The sequence below is a fragment of the Cebus imitator genome, unplaced genomic scaffold (assembly GCF_001604975.1).
Source record: "Cebus imitator isolate Cc_AM_T3 unplaced genomic scaffold, Cebus_imitator-1.0 Scaffold384, whole genome shotgun sequence".
Taxonomy (NCBI): Eukaryota; Metazoa; Chordata; class Mammalia; order Primates; family Cebidae; genus Cebus; species Cebus imitator.
In genome coordinates this window covers 1,370,910-1,391,651 of record NW_016107699.1, presented here as the reverse complement: position 1 = coordinate 1,391,651, position 20,742 = coordinate 1,370,910, and the positions used below count along the sequence as shown (strand labels likewise).

At 62.5% G+C, this 20,742-nt stretch overlaps 2 protein-coding genes across 20 annotated transcripts in view; one reads left to right on the top strand and one right to left on the bottom strand.

Moving 5' to 3' along the window:
- BRSK2 (BR serine/threonine kinase 2) overlaps nt 1–7,876 on the top strand; it is a 28,835-nt gene extending 20,959 nt beyond the window's left edge. For 3 of the 16 annotated variants that reach the window (XM_017507770.2, XM_017507767.2, XM_017507765.2), the window contains 4 exons: nt 1,761–1,941; nt 2,010–2,099; nt 4,517–4,564; nt 5,714–6,952. In XM_017507770.2, the coding sequence (XP_017363259.1) occupies nt 1,761–1,941; nt 2,010–2,099; nt 4,517–4,564; nt 5,714–5,937 (543 nt within the window). In that variant the 3' untranslated portion in view covers nt 5,938–6,952. Of the gene's footprint in view, nt 1–1,760; nt 1,942–2,009; nt 2,100–2,364; nt 2,460–4,516; nt 4,565–5,713 lie in introns of all 16 variants that reach the window. The other 13 variants (XR_001818825.2, XR_001818826.2, XM_037731130.1 and 10 more) reach the window with 11 other exon arrangements.
- A 7,187-nt stretch (nt 7,877–15,063) lies between these two features.
- The window catches only part of MOB2 (MOB kinase activator 2), a 71,782-nt gene continuing 66,103 nt past the window's right edge, over nt 15,064–20,742 (bottom strand). For all 4 annotated transcript variants that reach the window (XM_017507763.2, XM_017507762.2, XM_017507759.1 and 1 more), the window contains exons 4-5: nt 16,882–17,006; nt 15,064–16,097 (exon numbers count right to left, since the gene is read on the bottom strand). In XM_017507763.2, the coding sequence (XP_017363252.1) occupies nt 15,781–16,097; nt 16,882–17,006 (442 nt within the window). In that variant the 3' untranslated portion in view covers nt 15,064–15,780. The remainder of the gene's footprint in view (nt 16,098–16,881; nt 17,007–20,742) is intronic.

Below are 20,742 nucleotides of genomic sequence, written 5' to 3'. Positions count from 1 at the left end.
AGCCCCCCCAACCCCACACCTCCGAGCCCCCCTCAAGAACGGGCAGCCGCCGCAAGAGTGGGCAGCCCGCCCCAACCCCACGACACCCAGCTCCCCAGAGAATCCAGAAGCCTGTCTGTCCTGACCCAGGACACGTCCACACACACACAGAACGGACATCATTCACTTGTGGGCCTGCCCAGCTGCCTTCGCCAGAGGCGTTCTCTCCTGCCCGCCCTCTCGAGGGAGGGGTCCCTGCCCATCTGGGGCACTTGGCCTGCGGAGGGAGGCAGGGCCTCGCTCACTGGTCCTGGGCAGCCCTAGGTGTGTGCCAGGCAGGGCTGGGCAGCTGGCACCTGGGGCAGGAGGCAGGCTCCAGCGAAGCGGGCCTCAGAGAGTGACGCCTCCATGAGACTCAGGAAGAAGCCATTGCGAGGCTGTGACCCCAGGGACCCCGTGGGGCTCTGTGGGCCCTCAGTGGACACCCCCAGGCCTCGCCCTGCCCTTGGAGGCTGGATGGCTCTCCACAAGGGTGGCCGCACTCAGGGGCTTGGGTTGGCTTCGTTTGTCTTTGCTGGGCGTCAGGTTAGAGGAGCAGAAGGACCCATAAAGTCTCAAATAGAGAATTTTTATTGCCAGGACTTGAGCGCCCGGTCCTACCAGGAGGCCCCTTCCCTGCCAGCCCTGTCCACTCTGTGCTGTGCCCAGGCATCACAGGGGCCGCCCCCGCCTGCCTCCCCCACCTGCCGCCCCCGCCGCCCCCAGCCTGACCCCCTGGGGCTGCTGTCCTGCCCCATTTTCATGGCCTCCAGGGGCCCTCTCTGGCCCCAGGATCTTGGCAAGATCAGGCTGTGGCTCATGGCGGCGGCCTCTCTAGCGGGGGGGGGGGCCTCCACCTCACTGGACGCTCTGGGCACTCAGGCCACCGTTGCTCTGGCTGAGCTGAGCTTCCCTTATCGCTGTAGGGATACCTTGGAGCCTCTGCGGAAGGCTCTGGGCACAGGCAGGGCAGGACCAGGTACTTGGATCCTGGCTTCAGGGGCCCTCAGAGACCCCGTCCCCGTGTCCGCGTCCCTGCAGGGGCCTCCTCCCCGCACCATGTCCCTTCATGCCGCCCCTAGTTGCCACAGCCAACCTCAGACTCAACGGTGGCCCTGGTGTTTCCCCTTGCCGCCCCCAGTGAGGCAGTCGTGTCCAGCCCAGACCCCGTGCCCTGGGTGGCCCCAAGTTCTGCTTCCTGTAGATGCCCCCTGGTAACTGCAGAGCCCACACAGCTGGTGCCAAGCGCCCTGTGTCCCCCTGGGTCCCATAAGCAGCAGGCAACTGTAGCTGAAGTAGGCGCTGTCCCAGGAAGCCCCAGCAGGAGGGCACAGTCCCAGCCCCAATCCCACGCCCCTGCTGTCCAGGGGCAGCTCCCCGACTCTCCACCTTCCCATCGGCTCCCACCCTGGACCCCAGCCTCGGGCTGTAGGGGTCGCCTCCGCCTCTAAGGCTCCTCTATAAGGTCCTGGCCGTCCTGTGCTGTGGCTGCCTAAGAAAAGCCCAAGACGGGCTCAGCCACCCCTGCTGACAAGACCAAAGCTTTGGAGGGTGGGGGCTGGGAACGCCCCCTCCCTGCTCCGATGGAGTCCACCTGCCCTGTGCCCCTCACAGATATGGAAACAGAGGTGCCTGGGTGCTCAGTTTGTGCACAGTAGGGCTGGCTCTCCCCAGAGCAGCTCCCCAGGGGGTCGGTGGGGGACCCGCCAGGCCAGCCAAACTCATGCTACCCCCCTCCACAGATCCCCAGCCTCAGCCACAGTGTCATCTCCCAGACGAGCTTCCGGGCTGAGTACAAGGCCACGGGGGGGCCCGCCGTGTTCCAGAAGCCGGTCAAGTTCCAGGTGGATATCACCTACACGGAGGGCGGGGAGGCGCAGAAGGAGAACGGCATCTACTCCGTCACCTTCACCCTGCTTTCAGGTGAGCCGGCGACCCTGGGGCGGCCCCGGGCCCAGGCCTGTGCAGGCATAACCCCCTGTCTCCCCCAGGCCCCAGCCGCCGCTTCAAGAGGGTGGTGGAGACCATCCAGACCCAGCTGCTGAGCACACATGACCCACCCTCCGCCCAGCACTTGTCAGGTGAGGCGGGCTCAGCTCCGGCCACCCTGCGGCCTGTGAATGGGGCGTGGCCAGCTGGTACTGCGCAGACGGGAGGCATGAGGACCTGGGCGCAGCCTGCTGGCCCCTCTGACGGCTGCCCCCACTTCCCTGCCCCAAGCTGTGGCTGCACCCCTCAGGGATCAGGGCCCCTTCCCAGCCCAGCGGGACCACCGCCTTGCCTCTGCACGCCAGGGACCTAGGGCCCAGCCGCACCACACTGAAAGGTGCCTCTTGTCCACCGTAGAACCCCCCCCGCCAGCGCCAGGACTAAGCTGGGGCGCTGGGCTTAAGGGCCAGAAGGTGGCCACCAGCTACGAGAGTAGCCTCTGACGCTGGCAGGTAAGGCGCCGGCCTGTGCTGGGGCGGGAGGGGCTGCGGGCAGGTCATCGGCGGAGCCGGGCTGGGCCTCAGCAGGGCCTTCCATGCCCACCCGCAGGTCTCAGCCCTGGACAGGCCAGGTGTGCCCCGGGCAGCCCATCTGCTAGGGAGCCAGACACAGGGCAGCCTGCCAGGTCCCAGGAGAGCAGTGACAAGGCCCCGCCCTCAGGGCTCCTGCCTCGGCACCCCAGGAGGGCCCCGTGACTTCTCACCTCCCTACTCTTCCCGACAGCCTGGGGCCCCGCCTCCAGCAGCGCAGAGGGGCCTGATCCCAGCCAGGGCCAGGGCTCCACCACAGCCTCACAGGCGTGCGCAGGGGAGGCTTGCCCCATCCTGGAGCCTCCAGGGCCCAGAGCTGGAGGGTCCGTGCCACCCAGCATCCAGCAGAAAAGGCTCCCCCAACTCCACTGGGCCCATGTGTGACGGGACAGGGCGGAATGCTGGGCCCGTGCATGGGCCTGGTCTGTAAGCAAGGGTGTGCAGACGTGCCTCTGAACGGCGGCACGGCGTGGGGGCACTGGGTGTCACATAAGGGGAGCACCCAGCTGGGCCCTGGGGCCCGTCCCGGCCTGTATCTGCACAGCTCTGTGGTGTGCTAGGGTCACCTGTGTTTCTGTGTGGGGTCATGGAGGCCAGAGCGGGCCGCACCATCCTCATTCCATCCTCATTCCATTGCCTGTGGAAGCCCCCCCGGAGTGTGCTTCACCCCGCTGGGGGCTGGGGGCTGAGGTCCCCAACAGCCCTGGCCGTAACCCAAGCCCCAGTGGGTGGAGCAGTGGCCCCTTCTGCTGACCTTGGGAGCCGTGTTGGCACGGTGGGCAAGGAGGAGCAGGGTTCCAGGTGCCCTGCAGCGTATGTGGTGCTGCCTTACAGTGGAGGCTGTGCTGTTGGCCAGCAGCAGCCTCTGGCTCTCTGAGCCTTGAAAGCCTCCATCTTAGGAAGGGAAACTGAGGCCAGGGAAAAACAGGGCAGCCACCAAGGCCAGAGAGACGGACAGGGGGTGGCCAGGAGGGTGAAGAGACGGCCGCTGGGGTGCTGTCCAGGGTGTCCTTGCACCTGAGCAGCCAGTTGGGCACCTCAGCCTGCTCCTGCGTGGGCCGTGGGCAGAGCTCCTCCAGCCTGGCCCTGCAAGGTGTGGTCCTGCCCATCAGCACATACCACTCCCCGCCAGCCAACTCCCAGCCCGTCCATGCCTGCCCTGGACCCTGACTTCAGTGGGGCCTATTGCAGAGGCTCTTGGGCCCCATCTGTCTCCCTCTGGACTTCAGGAGCCTACCCTGTCCCCACGATCCTGCTGTGCCCAGCCCTACCATCACGCCCCCCCCACACACACACAGACACACACACTGGACACTCTTGTCCAGGGAGCTCAGCTCCAAGGACCTGTGGCAGGTGGGTAGGGAGATGGGGGCCGCCTCAGGCACTGTTCATTCTCCACGAGACCCCAGCCTGGCTGAGAGAGGGGAGGCTAAGCCCCCGGTGAGCAGGCACAGGCAGAGCAGTGCAGGTGCCAGGGAGGGCCTCGAGGGAGCAGCCCTCCCAGGGCCCTGCTCCCACCCAGGTCCTGGCCTGGCAGCACCAGCATCTCCAGGCCCAGTATCGGGGAGAGGGCCAAGGACGAGGGTGCCTGCCTTGAGTTGACGGCCTTGGAGCTGCTGAGTGGTGCGATGAGGGAGCGTAGTGACCGGCACAGGCCGCGGCCAGGGGACACACTGGGGAGGGAACCACCAACCCAGGGCACTGGCCTGTTCGAGGACCCTCAGCTGCCCAGGTGGCTCTGACTTGTTCCCGGCCTCATTCCAGGCGCTGCCCCTTCTAGGCCCCACCCCCAGGGGGGTCCACCTACTTCTGGCTCTGGCCCCGCCCAGTCTGCCTGACCACTGCCTGTGGGGTCTCACCCACTCCTGGCTCCGCCCCCTTCCAGGGCCCGGCCAGAGGCTGCCAGCGTCCAGCCAGCCCGAGGGAGGGTGGGGGCAGCCTTTCACTCACTCCCCTCCTCTCTCCATTCTGTGCTCCAGACACCACTAACTGTATGGAAATGATGACGGGGCGGCTTTCCAAATGTGGTAAGAATCCCCCACGCTCACCTGGCACCTCTGCCTGCCACCCCTCCGCTCAGCCCCAGCCCGCACTGGCCCACACTCGCCGCCCTGGCTGTCCCGGCTTCCTGGTATAAATGTAGGCGCCCAGCAGCTTAGGTGTCCCCAACCCCATCCTCTACCCACCCCTGCCCAGCCCTAGGAGATCAAGACAGGCCCAGGAAGGGCCCCCCAACCAAGGCCTGAAGCCACTGACGGTCCCACGTGAGGCTATGGTCTGGGGCAGGGGCCAGGGCCCACCCCTCTGTTCGCTGGAGGCTGTGCCTGGCAGGGAGCAGAGGGGCCACAGCTCGGGGCTCAGGTGTGGGTCAGGCTTAGGAAGTGGGGTGGAGGTGCCTCCACCGGCACAGGTGGGCAGGGAGCGCAGGGCCCAGGAAGGGTGGGCTCTCCACTTACGCCCCACTCCTCCAGAATGCCCACATCTGAGGGACCTGGGACGTGACTCTAGCTGCCTGTCTCCAGCCGCCCAGCTTGCCTCCCACACCCACCTCCTCCATGCCTGTCCACCCATCTGTCCATCTGTCTGTCTGCTGCCAAGCTGTGTCCTAGCTGGTCGGGGGCCGGGCTTCAGGCCTCTCTGGGGAGGTGTAGCAGGCACACCCTCTCCGTCTTCCACCGGGCCTCACGCAGGGGGGGCCAGCAGCTGCCCCCAGGGCCCTTCGAGGCTTCAGAGCTCCCAGCAGGCCCTGGTCTTGATGCTGTCATCTCCGGATTTGGGGTGGGCCAGCCCTCGCGGCTGCAAGGTGGGGAGGAATGGTGGGGAGGGAGGGAGGGAGGGTCTTACCACCTGTCCCAAGCCTCACTTCTCCAAAGGAGCCCCGGGTCCTGGGCAACAGCTCGAAGGTGCTGGGGTCGTGAGCTCCTGGCCCCACGGCACACAGCTCCCCACACCGCACGGCCCCTGCTGGCGGCCGCCTGCCCACCGCTTGCTGCCCGCTGGTCCCCGCCCGCCCCATCTCAGCCTCATCTCTGGGTTCCCTCCCTCGTCAAGGCCCCTTCGTTCATTTGTTTGTTTGTTCTCTTTCTCTCTCCTTCTCTCCCTTCCTCTTTCTCTCCCCTTTTTTTTCTTTTTTTCTTTCTTTTCTCTTTTTTTTTGTCTCTGTTCTGTGTACCCAGGCAGCCCATTGAGTAACTTCTTTGACGTAATTAAACAACTTTTTTCAGACGAGAAGAACGGGCAGGCGGCCCAGGCCCCCAGCACGCCCGCCAAGCGGAGTGCCCACGGCCCACTCGGTGACTCCGCGGCCGCTGGCCCTGGCCCCGGAGGGGACGCCGAGTACCCAACGGGCAAGGACACGGCCAAGACGGGCCCGCCCGCCGCCCGCCGCGAGCAGCCTTAGACACACTAGCCCCCCCCACCCAGCACAGCACTGACGGCGGCTGCCCTGCCGCCCGCCGCCCGCCCTGCCCCGAGTGGACCCGCGGCCGCCCGCCCGCCCGTCCAGACTGTTCTCAGAGCCTGGGAGGAAAGGAAAGGGGCGCCGGGGCCGGCCTGTGGGCTCCGCCACCCCCGCCCGCTCTCTTTTCTCTCTCCTGTCTCTGTCTCTGCCTGTCTCTGACGGCATCACTTGTTTCCACTCTGATACCAGGAATTATCCCGAAAAGTTAACATGTCACCTCCACGAGGCCATCCTCTGTGACCGAAGGCAGCTGCTGCGGACCCGCCCTCCCTCCGCTCCTGCTGTTGCTGCCGGGCAGCGAGGCCCAGCCCAGCGCCCCGTCCACCCCGAGGCAGCTCCTCGCCTCAGCTCCGCACGGCCCATGGTAGGAGGGCCAGGCTCGGGGGAGCCTCCTCCAGCCCGGCCAGACTCCTGGTCACCCGGTCACCTGACCCCTCAGCAAGAACAGCCTGCCTGGAAGCCTTTTGGGGCCGGGACCCCCCGGCGGGCAAAGTAGCTGCAGGAACAGACCCGTCCGCCGCCTCCACGCCGCACTCGGAGGCCGCCTCACGCCTCCCTGGCTGCGCCGCCTCCTATAGTCTTGGCCTCCCCGGGCTGCCTCCCGTCCTCCCGTCTCACCCATGCCTCCGTCGCCTCCTCTGGGGCGGCCGTGGGCTCTGGCGCTCCTCCCTGGCTGAGGTGGAAACAGAGAGACCGTGGGGCGTCAGAGCCTTCCTGGCTGGCCAGGCCGCTGGGCTGGGATCAGTGTTATTTATTTGCTGTTTTAATTTATGGAGTCTCTACACCTCTGTTCAGGGAAGGGCGGCAGCCGCATCCCCTGCCGTCTGCGCGTCTCGGGCAGTGGGGGGGTCCAGGGCCCGGGCGCCCTCTGAGGACAAGAGCCGGCGGGGTGCGGGGGGCTGGCGAGCTACTGTAAACTTTAAAGAATTCCTGCAAGATATTTTTATAAACTTTTTTTTCTTGGTGGTTTTTGGAAAAGGGTGTGGGGGTGGGGCGCCGCAGGGGCAGGGCCAGGGCAGGGCAGGGCCAGGTTTTGTTTCAGCCCGGGCTCCCAGTTTTTGCACACTCATCTAGCTAAAGATGGCGCGGTTCGATCTGTCCTGGGTTCTGCTTCTCACCGTGGAGAGGCGGCTCCACCTCGGGGGGGCTCAGGGCATCTCACGGCGGGCAGCAGTGCCCATGCCCTTGTCAAGACCCAGGCTGGGACAGTCTCGGCTTTGTGTCCAAGGGTGAGGGAGTAGGAGAAAGGCCCTCGAGGGCCCTCCCCACGCACAGGGCAGCAGGGGCGCCGGGGGCTTTTCTTATTAAAACAAAAAAAGTTGAAAGCAACCGAAGGACAGAAAGAGCCAGTGGCGCTCCTCTGCAGGGTGTTCTGTGCAGTGCAGGGGGGTGGGGGCTGCAGGCCCATCCCACTTGGTGCCTGCCACCCTCGCTTCACCCCAGCTCAGGCTTCTGTGTTCCCGTGTGCCCGGCTCCCCAGGTGGGCACAGTGCCCGGGTGCAGCGGCTGGGAGGGCGGTGGCGTTCTGATGCATGCCTTTGCCACAGGGTCCATCTGCTTCGGTGCCCCTGCCTCGCACCCACCTCGTGTATCAATTTTAATGCTTCTGTTAACATCAGACCTCTGCCACAGGCTGGGATTTCTACACATAAGAACAAAGTCATATAGGACAGCAAACGCCAGGCGGCACAGGCGGAAAGGGCTCTCCACGGAGACAAGGACACGAAGCAGAGCCTCTCGCCCGCCTTCTGCTTCTGTGCTTCGGACACATGCGGACTCCAGCAGGCACCACGGAAACGGGCACGCGCCTGCAGTGTACCCCTGTCACATACTGTGAGCAGCCACAGCTCCGGAACAATAAATCCCTTCCGCAAAGACACCGACGCAGCTCTTCATCCGGGCAGGGCGGGCGCGCAGGGCTCCGAGACAGCCGGGACAGCTTCCCCTTCCCCGCTTGCGGCCCTTGGGCTGTGCCAGTGTGAACGCAGCTTCCATCTGCCCAGCTGAAGAGGGCGAGGGTCCGGGCAGCCAGGGTCAGAGATCACTTCTGATGTGGGGGCCATCCCTAAGGCTGCCCGAGCCTGAGCTGCGCTCCTGTCAAGGGCTGGGGAGGACCGCTCTTTGCACAGCTCCTCTGCCACCACCGCGAGGCCTGCACGGGCCAGCCTGGGCCTGGGCCTTTTCCTGGAGAAGGACCCTTCTTCCCCTCCTCACCTGGGAAGAATCCGGATGGGATGCCATGACCCAGCCTTGGGAGCAAGGGCCCAGGCTGGGAATAGCCCTTGGAGCTAGAGCAGGATGGTCGAGCCATGCCTGCCACAGAGGACAGCCAGGGCCGTGGGCTCCACTGGCACAACGCCCTGGCCTAGCTGCCCATCTGGTGCTGCAGCAGAAGGGCAGGTCCAGGCCCACACCGTGAGGCCAGTGGCTGGGAGTCCACTGCAGCCTGGAGGCCAGGAGCAGGCCTCGGCGGGGTCTGGGCAGAGAGTAGCATCCACAGAGCTGACCTGGGAGGCCCACGCCCACTCCCCTCCTGTGTGAAGGACTCCGTGTGGCCGGACAGCACCCCACTGTCTATCACTGGAGCAGGTGCTCCAAGCAGTGGCTGCAGTGGGATGACACTGGGGTGGGGGCCACATCCCTGGTCTCAGTCCAACAGAAGCTATAGCTGCCCCATCTCCACTGTGACAAAAAGTTCCCAGACATTGACAGAGTCTCTTGGTGGGGGACAGAATCACCACTAGGTGACAACCCCTGCCCTGAACTTCAAGCTGTGCCTGTGCCCATCTCTCTGGAGGGAGCCGGGGGCCACCATGTTTGTCAGGCTTCATTAGCTCAGGGCTCTGCTCAGAGCCCAGGACACAGGGAAGCTGGGCCGTCCTCCTCTGCCTGACCCTGGACTGCCAAGTGGCTCACAGGTGGGTGCCCTGAAGAGAAGGCACTTGGGAGGGCCCCAGGGAATCAGGCTGCATTTCAGTCCCTGGATCACAGTGTCCAGGTACATCTCACCTTAAGAAACAGGTTGAGAAAAGGAACATGGCTGCCTGGTTCAGTGCAGCACAAGACAGTGGGGCGCAGGCTGCTGGCCCGGACCGGAAGCCTTCTGACCTGTGTCCTACACGTGCGTCTCTGGGAGCAGCTGACACACACTCCTGGGCCTCCGCCCAACCTTCACGTGTGAAGTCAGCCTTCTCAGGCATGTGGCTGGAGGCCCAAAAGGAAAGTGTGTCTAAGAGCCCTGCCCGCTTCCCGCTGTGCTCAGGAAGGGCTGTGCCCTGCAGCCCATGCTGACACCAAGCTCTCTTGGTTGTAAATAACAGAACCCAAAGCAAGCTAAGCCAGAATCTGTTGGTATTTGTATAAAAAATGAAAACAAATACGGCAGGACTTCTGACGTGGCAGAGGAGTCCCACTCTACACCAGCTGGTCCTCACATCACGTCCACGAAGAAGTTAAAAGTGGAGATTGGAAAAAAAGGGATGTGGCCGTGGGTCAGCCCGCCCAGTGAGAGGACAGTTTCTCAGTCCCAGTTCTAGGCTCTTAGGCTGATAATCTGAGGCACGTTTGGGGTCAGAGCCTGCCACTGCCTGGCCTGAAAGGTGGGCCCTGGTGACGAACCAACTGGCGAGCCCACCATAGGATGGCGGGTGGGTGGTGGGGGACAACAGCAGGCCCAGCTCCCACACAGGACTCAATGCCAGCAGGCGGGAGGTGGGTGCTCCGGGAAGGCGCCTGCACACAGCAGCCCCGGCCTAGCTCTGAGCCTTCCCTGGGCTTTCCCCACAGTCACGGAGCGCACAGGCGCAGAGCCCCGGCCTAAGCTGTAAGACGGAACAATCCTGGTGTGACGAAGCCTCAGAGCTTGCAGGAGGCGGCTGATGCCCACATGCTGCCTCAGGGTGTGGCGTTCCAGCTGCCCTGCTCCCACCCCTATCCGCGAGCTCTCCCAGGCCTGGCCCTGCCTCCCGCCCTCCAGTGGCGTAGTGCCCAGGCCCTCTGCCCTCACCCCAGGCCATGTCCAGCCCCTCCCACTCACTCCAGTGACTTCTCCCAGTTCAGTTTCCCTTCCCTGGATCCACCCCAGGTGTGATTCGGCAAGGGGTCGGGACAGCAGAGAGCCAGAGAGGAGGAGGAGGAGGAGGAGGAGGAGGGCAGCAACAGGAGGAAGAGCCAGCAGCGACCTTCCAGGCAGCGGAGCCTGCTGGCGGTGAGGGGGGAGGGCCTGACAGACATGCAGGGAACATGACCTGAAGGGCCACCTGCATGCCGGCCGGGCCCACTGGGCTACAAACTACACTGGGGCGTCTCTTGCTGTGGAGTTGCCCTCTGTGCCCCACCCCCCAGGACCCTGTGAGAACGCTTTGGCCCGCTTGGTATGTGTATTACCTCCTATGGTTTCCTATCACCACCACAGTTAAGTTACCACAGACTAAGAAGCTTCAGACACCAATACCTCCCAGCTTGAGTCAAGTACTGGGCAGGCCTCACTCAAGGGGTCTCCCTGCTCTAGAATCAAGGTGTGTGCCTCCTGGAGGCCCCAGGGGAGAGTCTGCGGCCGCCTGCATCCCATGGCCCGGGGTCTCTACCTTTGCAGCCAGGAGTGTGTGGGTGGAGCCCCCTCATGGCTGTGTCCACGCGCCCCAGCCAGCTTCCAGCTTCCACAACGAAGGCCTCTCTTGCTCTCACTAGGCCCAGACCATCCCTGCCTCTCAAGGTCACTGGCACCCTTAATCCCATCTGCTTTCATTCCCCTTTGCTGTGCTGGGTGGCAGGTTCACTCCCACGGGACTAGGGTATACACAGACCCGGCGGTGAGGGACTCCTTATGCTGACCACAGCCCACCCTCCTGCCCCCGCTGCTTCCCACGCATCCCATGTGCCAATGCACCCTTCCTCTCGCGGCCCCAACAGTCTCCACTGAACACAGCACCCACTCCAGTCCCAAACCTCATGTACATCTCATCAGCTCCCAAGTCCCAAGTCACACCCTTTAAGCCACCCTGATCAGGTATGGGTGACTCTGGGCATTGCACCCTGGGGCAATTTCCCTCTATCTGTGGACCCCTAAAGCTAGAAAACCAGTTACCTGCTCCCAAAATACAACCGGAGGACAGATGCAGAATGCCAGTCACTGACATCCCTGTTTCAAAGAAAGTCTGGCTAGGTGTGGGGGCCCAGCACTTTGGGAGGCTGAGAGGCAGGAGGATCACCTGAGCCCAGGGGTTCAAGACCAGCCTGGATAGTGAATCTTCACCTCTACAGAATATTTCAAAATCAGCCAGGTGTAGGCTCGCAGCTGTGGCCCTGGCTACTCGGGAGGCTGAAGGGGGAGGATCGCTTGAGCCCGGAAGTCTGAGGCTGCAGTGAGCTAGGATCGTCCAGCGCTCCAGTTTGGGTGACAGTGAGACCCGGTCATTCCTGTATATGTACGTATGGACATGACTCACGCAGAAAACTGCAGGGTGCCCGTGTCACTGCTCCCAAGAAATCCAAAATCCAGCTGGGCACACTCCTTCAGGTCCCAGCCAGGCCTGGGATCTCCCTCAGTGGGTCCCGGACCCTGCTGCACCTCGAGACCACGCTGTCTTTTTATGAGACATGGCAAGTGTTTGCAACTCAACAGTTTAGTCTGCCTCCTCCCTGATCATTTTTGGGGGCCCAGGAGCCTCTCATAAAACCCCCCGCCTCAATCCAAGCCAAGTGAGTTTTTGATGGTGTAAATCCCCTCATGGTTCTCACGGAGCTTCACCCAACAAGTGAGGGGCTGGGCCCATGGCAGGTCCTCCCACAGCCATCCCTGCTTTCGGTGTCTGCTCGGGTGACCTGGGGCACCCACGAGCCACAGGCTCGCTCTCCTCAGGAGCTCCAAGCACACGTTCCGTCAGCGTCTTTAGCTGAGAATTCCCGAAGGCAGGGTGCTCACCTGTTACCATCTTCCTTTGCTCAAGGTTCCCTCTCAGCAGTGAAGGGAGGGGCCCGGCTGCACTCCAGCACCTTCCACGCAGGCTGACCGCCCGCACAAGTGCAGCTGCGCCTCTCCCCCACGGACCAGGCTCTCCCTGGCCCCCGCTCCTTCCTTTCTGAGCTCCCGCCTGCACCGTTAACCCTGCTGTGTCTCAGAAGGGCGGTGCACAGCAGCTCTGACTCTTCCCGGAGCACAATCTCCCAGCCCCTCGAGCCACACTCACCCCCATCCTTCTACTGCCACCGGTTTAAGGGCATCGTGGGCTTTCTCTATCACCTTCGAAATTCTTCCAGCTTCTGCCCAATTCCAAAGCCACCTCCACCTTTCTAGGTGTTTGCTCCAGCAGCACCTCATGCCTAGAACCAAACTCTGCCTTCAGCTCCTGCTGCTGCAGCTGCCGTGAACTTCGTGCTGGAGACAAAATGAACTTATCTCAAACGAGCCTCACCGGGCTAGTCAACAAGGCCTGTTCCTTCTGAGTTCCCTCCTTCCCTAGCTTCTAGGAGTTGCCTGCGCTACTGACTCAGGCCCTCCCCACGTCCACGCTGTGCTGCCTTCCTCCGCTGCCTGCCTGCTCAGTGCCCTCAGCCCTCCAGACAACACTGGGCCTATCCAGATACCACCCCAGCCCGAGGCCAGTGAGCAGGAACCCTGACCCCTCCCCAGCCCGAGGTCACGGATCAGGAACCCTGAGCTCCCCCATCCTGAGGTCAGTGAGCAGGAGCCTCGACCCCTCCCCCGCCCGAGGTCACGGATCGGGAACCCTGAGCTCCCCCATCCTGAGGTCAGTGAGCAGGAACCTCGACCCCTCCCAAGCCCAAGGCCAGAGATGGGGAACCTGATTCCATCTGCAGCTTCTATCCCACTGTGCTACATAAGGCAACACACTGACAGGCGCTCAGGATTAGAACACGGATCTTTTTTGGGGACCATATTGGAGACCATCATTCTGCCTTTCAGAACAGAGACCACAGAGACTGAGTGAGCCAAGGCTGCAGGTGGGACCGAGCCCACACCACCAAGCTCCCCTGCCTCAGTTTATAGGCCTCCTGTTCGGGGAGGGAAACTGAGGCTGAGGCAGGAAGGCTTGGCCAGGACTCCAGGTTTTGTAAGAAGCCATCCAGTGGAGGAGAGCACACAGCACAGTCCCCTCAGCTCAGGAGTAGGACGGGTCCACCAGACTCCCAGCTGAGCAGCAGGTGCCCCCGACGCCAGCCCTCATCCCAGCCACCCAAGCAGCAGGTGGCCCCGAAGCCAGCCCTCATCCCAGCTGCCCGAACAGCAGGTACAACCGACGCCAGCCCTCATCCCAGCTGCCCGAACAGCAGGTGCCCCCGACGCCAGCCCTCATCCCAGCTGCCCGAACAGCAGGAGCCCCCGAAGCCAGCCCTCATCCCAGCCGAGCAGCAGGTGCCCCCGACGCCAGCCCTCATCCCAGGCGCCCAAGCAGCAGGTGGCCCCGAAGCCAGCCCTCATCCCAGCTGCCCGAACAGCAGGTGCCCCCGACGCCAGCCCTCATCCCAGCTGCCCGAACAGCAGGTGCCCCCGATGCCAGCCCTCATCCCAGCTGCCCGAACAGCAGGTGCCCCCGACGCCAGCCCTCATCCCAGCTGAGCAGCAGGTGCCCCCGATGCCAGCCCTCATCCCAGCCGAGCAGCAGGTACCCCCAACGCCAGCCCTCATCCCAGCCACCCTTCCCAAGGGAACGTGTGCCCGCGACTCCCACATGCCCTGGGGACCCTGCAGCCGCATCCTGAGTGTGAGACCAGCATGAACACGAGCCCTGGACACCTCCTGAGGCCGTCCCACAGGCTCCACACATGCTCCATCTGAGGCTGCCTCCAAGGCTGCAGCAGGAATCCTGGCATCCTCCTGGCCCCTCCAGCCCAAGTGGGGACAGCCCCAAGTCCCCTGCGCCCCCCAGCACTCAGTCCAATCTTCTCCCCGGCCTCCGCTGAGCAGCCAGGCCCCAGGTTCACCAGCACACAGGGACCCAGGCTGTGTGCCTCACCCGCTCCCTGTGTCCTCGGCCAGGAGCTCCCTGCACACCCCAGCGGGGCCCTAGCCAAAGAGGCAGTCCCACCAGACCTCCCCTGTCCTGCTCCTGCCCTCCCTTGCCCAGGGGCTCCTTGCTGCTGGTCTCTGCCTCAGGCTCCTACACTCAGCCCCTTCAGTCAAGTTCTGTGGGCATCCTGGGGCCTCCATTCTGGGGATCCACACGAGAGCATCAGGAGACAAGGGTGGGTGACACCCAGCAGGCCTCTCTGGGAACTGGAATTGGCTCCAGGCACTGTACCTTGGGGTATGCGTGGATGTCAGAGGGGATGCCCCCAGCCATGTTCTGAGGAGCCCAGAAGCTGTCAGCTCTTGGGGTGGGAGGAGAGACAGGGCGGGGAAAGGGCCTCTGACCTGCAGCTCTGTCCCTGGGAGAGCCAAGAACCGGCCTGTTGGCCACAGGTGCATCCTGCAGGAGGAGCCCGAGGCCAGGGGAGCACCACGACCTGGGCAGGCCCACTAGCTAAGTGGTGGGGGTGGAGCTGCCCCAGGTCACCGTCCAGCAGGCGCCATTGGCAGGGGCCCGTACAGAGGTATGCACCATCCAGGCCCTGACCTGGGAAGCCCTCTTTCTGCTTCTCAGCCCACCCAGGCCCTGATAAGCTCCAGGCTTCAGCTTAGGGCCCCCCTCCCTGCAGCATGCGTCCACCCACTCCCAGGCTGAGGACATGAACCTGCTTGCCTCTGGCCCCAGCCCCTTGGCCACACTGTCCCAGCCAGCCAATGGCCCCTGCAGCAGAGCCATCATTTTGGGCTGGCCCAGAACCCTTTGGAGAAGATGTCCCCAGCTGACTCCAGCCACATTGGAGGGTCCCCACCACCAGCATGGGGAGAGGCAGGCGGCTGAGGCAGCTGGGGAGAGCAAGAGACACAGAGTGTGTGCTTCCCCCACGGCACCGGCGGGCTGGCTGTGGACCCCCACAGTGAGTGAGGGGCGACTCTCCTCTGACCCCAACTCTCAGGGCAGCCTCCCGGGTGCCTGCTCCTGGGACTGCCCACAGTGTGGTGGGAAGGGGGTCACCGAGACGCTGGAAGCACACAGGCTCTGACCTGAGAGAATTCTTTTTATTAAGAGTGAACAGATGAACTAAGGTAAGCGGGTCTCGGCCTTCTGCTAGTGCAGCATCTCCACGCAGGGCCTCAGCCCCGTCCTGGCCCTGCCTGAGGACTGCACCATGGGTGCTCCTTGGGCACAGAGGAGGCAGCAGGAAGGGGCAACAGGAGCAGGAGCAGGTGCAGGGCACCCCGCACCCCAGGCCTCGCCCACCTCTGAGCTGCCAACAGCCACGTCCCTGGCAAGGCCGGGAAAGGAAGGGGCGAGCAGGGAGGAGGGGTCTCTGTGAAAGCAAGCCCCACCCCCAAAGCAGAGCAGAGACCCAAGTCTGCAAATCACGCCCTCCTGGGGGAGGCGCCCCCCCCAAGAGTTCCTCCTTTGAGGCCACCAGCACCCCGGGGAGGGCAGGGGCTGCACGGAGACCAGAGAAAGGAAAACCCCACAGAAGAAACTCAGAGCATCAGTCCCACATGTCTGCGGAACGAGCAAATGGGCCCAAAGGCTCTTCTCTACAAACGGCACGCATCCATCCGACAGGGGCCGCAGGACATGGCCGGGCCATCTGTGTTTGTGCAGCCCACGCCAGTGCAGCCAGGGCCCTCTCAGACTCGCCGCACGCGTGCCCAGCATGTGTGCACGCGCAGGTGCACGGAGAGCACACACACCACCGTCTCTTTGCACACGTGCGCCCCTGTCCAGCCCGCGGGGCTCATCTCTCCTTCACGTGGTTCTGTGCTCCTGGGCCCCCGCTGCCGGCCCCGTCCCCGCTGCCCCCACTGTGGACCCCACCAGCCCCACTGCACAGCACCTCGGTGAGGTCGTCCATGACAGCGGTCTCTTTGGGGTCCAGCAGGTTGAACTCCCGGGCGAAGAGGATGAAGTGGACATACAGCGTGTTCAAGTGTCCGTGCAGCTCCAGGGCCAGCGTCTCCTTGAAGTGGGCCCAGTAGATATGTGCCAACACGTGGAAAAGGTGTCTGCAGATCTTCCTCACCAGGGACTCAAAAGAGCTGGGGAATTCTCTGCCTGGGGGAGACCGCAGCGTTAGAAGCTGCAGACGTCCCTTGGCCCCGAGAGAGGCCGGGCCCCTGGCACCTGGCCTGGTGGGTCTGGTGCCTGCTGCCCCAACCTGGCCCTGCCAAGCTCCAGGCTGCAAAGCCCCAGCAGCAACAGCTTCTGCCCACTGGCAGCACCACAGTGCCTTGCCAGTCCCAAGGCCGGGCTGCTGAGGCCTCCCTGCGGGCTCAGGCTCCAGAGCTACAGCTGCCCCGAGGGCTGGGCGCTCACTGGGCTGTCCTGGCCCTCCTCCTCAGGGAGGGGCCTGTGACCGGGCACTCGGGACCCCATGTCTCCCTGACAGACACTTGGAGCCCTCTCCCGGGCTGGGACGGAAGAGCGATGGTGGCACAGGCCCATTGTCCCCTGCCGTCCCTCTGGCAGCACAGGAGTGCCGTGGAGCCCCACCAAAATCGACACGGGCTCAGCAGCTCCTCCCCGGCCCAAGCCCCCACAAGCTAGACAGTGACAGCAGCGTGAGAGGCAGAGACTAACAGGGACCATGTTCAGCTGTATGGCCCAGGCGGCCAGGGAGACGGCCTTCGGCCCTGGCTGGGCTGACCCCTGCCCAAGGGCTCCAGCCTCGCCCCGCAGCCCAAGTGGCCCCGTGCTAAGCAGGGGCTGGGTCGGCGCAGCCACCACCCTCCATGTCTCTGCCCCTCGCAGCAGAGCCTTGGTGGCTTGCAGCCACGTCCTGAATGCCCGCTGCCCACCCTGTGGGAATGACCACCCAGTGCTGGAGGGGGAGACCAACCGTATTTTGTGGGGAACACGTCCTCGTCCGTCACCAGCTTCTGCACGGAGCTCATGACGAAATCGACGTACTGAGGGGCCGTGCACTTGACCTTCTTCCCCCGCTCATCATACCAGTAGTACTGTCTGTGGGTACAGAGACACAGTCAGGGGTGTGCCTGCTGCGCACCCACCCAGCCACTGGGTCCCACCCGTCCAGGTCATCTGCAGGCAGAGGTGGTGCCAGCAGCAGAGACGTGACAGACCCAGGTGTCTCCTCCCCAGGCCGACACACTCCCGACGCCTATGGGAACCGCCCTGCACTCCACGGACGGATCAGCTTGTGCCATTGAAGAACTAAGCCAGGATCATGCTGGGGACCCTGCCAGCCACATGGCCGAACACACGTGTGATCATATGAAGGGGTCATCTTCATTTCCTCTGCATCTAAGTGGCTTCAGTTGTATTCACTTAAACAAACATGTGCTGTTTTTCTGTTGTATTTTAAAAGCAGAGAGGCTCCTTCTCCTCCCGGGAGGCTGTGTTGTGACTTGTCAGCCAGGCTCCACTCTCTGGGAGCACCCTTCTCACTGCTAGAGGCCAAGCCTCTCTCCGGGGGATCCAGGGGAGTGCAGTGGCCTATGTGGGCACCTGCAGTCAGCAGCCTGGCTGGGACAGGGCCCACTCCGAGGTCTCTCTTGCCCCAGTACGCAGGGCAGCTGGTCCTCATGTGAGACTGGCAGCCCCCAAGCAGGCTGCAGCATCCCAAGGACATGGAGACCCTGGGTTTGCCTCTTACTGCTGGGTCCAGCCATGACAAGGCTATGTTCTAGCTCATGTCAATATAAGGTGACCCCCAGCCCCTAACACCCCTCGTCCCGAGCATAACACCAAGACTCTGGGCACCCACCTAGAGTCCACCAACACCCCCACGGCGCTAGGCCTCAGTCCTCCAAGGCCATGCCCGCAGCAGCTGCACCGCAGGCCTGAACCAGGGCGCACTGGGGCGATGCCACAGCCCGACCCACAGGCAGTGGAGAACGCTGTGGTGGGACTGTTGACACCTGAGACACGCCAACACTACGGGTGGGGTTTCCTCCCGGAGAGCCAGCTCCCAGCTCACCACAGTCAGGAAGGGGCCACATGGCACGGGGCAGTACTGGCCACTGAGCAAACACCACCGCCACAGTGTGGCCACAACCAGCATCGCCTCCATGCCCAGCCAGACCGACAAGGAGCCTTGCGGTGCCAGGCTCCACACAAGCCGCTCCCACCCCCCTTCATCCAGCCACGGTTCTGCCTGGAATGGCCCCAGATGGGGCAGCATAGAGAAGGATGGAGCCAGGCTCCACTCCAGAGGCTGCTCTTCTCTCAGCTGGCACCAAGCATTATGCCCTGGATTCCAGAGCCCACCCAGCACCTGGGGAGACGCCCTGAGGTCCAAGACGGGGCCACTGGGAGTGTGGCGAGAGAAGCCATCCTTCTACCTGGACATGGGACCTCCGGTGTCTCTGGGCACCCCTTTGCTGTGTCCAAAAAGCCCCTCAGCCTGTGCACTGCAGGTCCAAGGGGGAGTCACCAGTTTACCAAGAGGCTAGAGGATGACACTGCAAGCCCTGCATGCTGGGACCCCGCCCTCTGCAAGAAAAATGGTGGCCAGGTCACCTCCCCACACCACCAGGGCCCAGGACAAGCCCCTCCCACACCCACCTCCAGAACTAAACCAGGAGCTCCACGTGGGCTCCACGCAGGGCTGAGTCAGGCCACAGGAGCTCCACATGGGCTCCACGCAGGGCTGAGTCAGGCCACAGGAGCTCCACACGGGCTCCACGCAGGGCTGAGTCAGGCCACAGGAGCTCCACACGGGCTCCACGCAGGGCTGAGTCAGGCCACAGGAGCTCCACACGGGCTCCACGCAGGGCTGAGTCAGGCCACAGGAGCTCCACACGGGCTCCATGCAGGGCTGAGTCAGGCCACCCAAAGGGAAAGTGCAGCCCCAAAATGGACAGGCCACGAGGACGGGGATGCAGCACCCACATCTGCCTCTCAGGTGCCATCCTCCCCACAAGACAGCTCTGTGTGACCTCTGCACCCACCTGCCCAGGCTGCAGGCCTCACCTTAGGCATCGCCACTGAGCTGTAAGACCCTCTGAGAATGCCGAGACAACAGTTCTTTCAGCATCAGCTCCTCGAAAACTATGCGGAGGATGCACGTATTCCCACTGTCCTGGGGTTCCCAGATGGTATAGGGGAGGCCTGGGCCTCCAAGGGCCAGGTTGAGGCTCGTGTTTCTGGGGAGGGGACCCAGTCAGGACAGCCCAGCACTCTGCAAGAGTCAGACACTGGCTCCAGGGACGCTGACATGGCACGCTGACGTCTGACCACAGGTGTGAGATTGGTCACACACAGTGGAAGTTGGAGACAGAAAACACTTCCGTAATCTAAAGCCCATAGAAAGCAGCAACTGAGGGACACTGCGGATTGTCCCATCTGTTCTGCAAGATGGAACTCTACTGTTTCCTTTTCATTTTACTTTTTATCACTTAGCTATTTCTCGTATATGGTTCTATGAATGAAATTGTATCGAAGTGTGCACGTATTTACAACCACAATCAGGACACACAGTGGCTCCCGTGGCCCCTCACAGCTGTGCTACTCTGCCCCCGGCATGCCAGGACGGCTCCTAGGGAATGGGCCGCGGGAAGGAGTTGTGCTGTGCGTATCCTCCTGAGCTGGGCCCCTCTCACTCAAAGGAAGCCACTGGGACACAGCCACGCAGTGGGCGTGTCAGGAGTCCACGGCTTCTCACTGCCCAGACACAGCCCCTGCAGAGACGGACACAGCGTATTCATCTGCTCATCCGTGTCCCTGCCAGCAGAACAGAGTCCCAGGCGGCCACATCCTGGACAGCACCGGCGTCCTGACATGCATGTGAGCAGGTGGACACTGTCTGCCCACGGCTTCAGCATGCGTTTCTCTAACTGCTAAAGACACACAATCCAGAATCGCCTCATCTGCCATCCTTACACCCTCTTCGGTGAACTGTCTGCTCATTTATTCTGCTGACAGTTAACTGGACTGTTTTGTTTTCCTGCTGATGAGTTGTGTAAGTTCTTTGTGTATTCTGGATACCAGTCCTTTGGGGGATACGCAATTTGCAAATACTTTCTTTCCCATCCTGGAGTTTGTCCTCTTCAAAGTGTCTTTCTTGAAGCAAAAGTTCTAAATTTTGATGAAGCGCGATGCGTTGGTTCTTTTTCATCAGTGGATTGTAGCTTTGCTGTCAATCCAAGAACTCTTTCCCTAATGCCAGGTCGTGAGGATTTCCTATGGCTTCTTCCAAAAGCTTTAAAATAGTTTTAGACACTTGCATGAGGCATAAGAGTTAGTCAGCGTTTGGTGCTTTTCCCAGCAGCATTTGTTGAACGGACTATCCTTTCTCCCTTCAATTTCTTTTGCTCTTTGTCAAAACTGAGGGCCCCATTTGTGTGGGGCTATCTCTGGACTCTGTTCCATGGAGCTGTGTATCCGTTTCTTCAATGCCGCACACTGTTGATTTCTACAGTTTCATAGTAAGTCTCAAAAGTGTGAGATTCCTCTTTTTTTCAAAATCTTTGTAGCTATTTCAATTAATTTGCCCTTCCATATAAATTTTAGAACTGGTCTATGACTGTGCTGGGATTTTGCTTGGGACTGCACTAAATCAACAGATCAGTCTGGGGAAGAATCTGTTTGCAGTCATCTTCCAGGTGGTAAGCGCAGTGTGTCTCTCCATGATGGAGAGCCTCAGGTGATAAGCTGTGCATCCCTCCATGATGGAGGCCTCAGGTGATAAGTGTGGTACGTCTCTCCATGATGGAGACCTCAGGTGATAAGCGTGGTG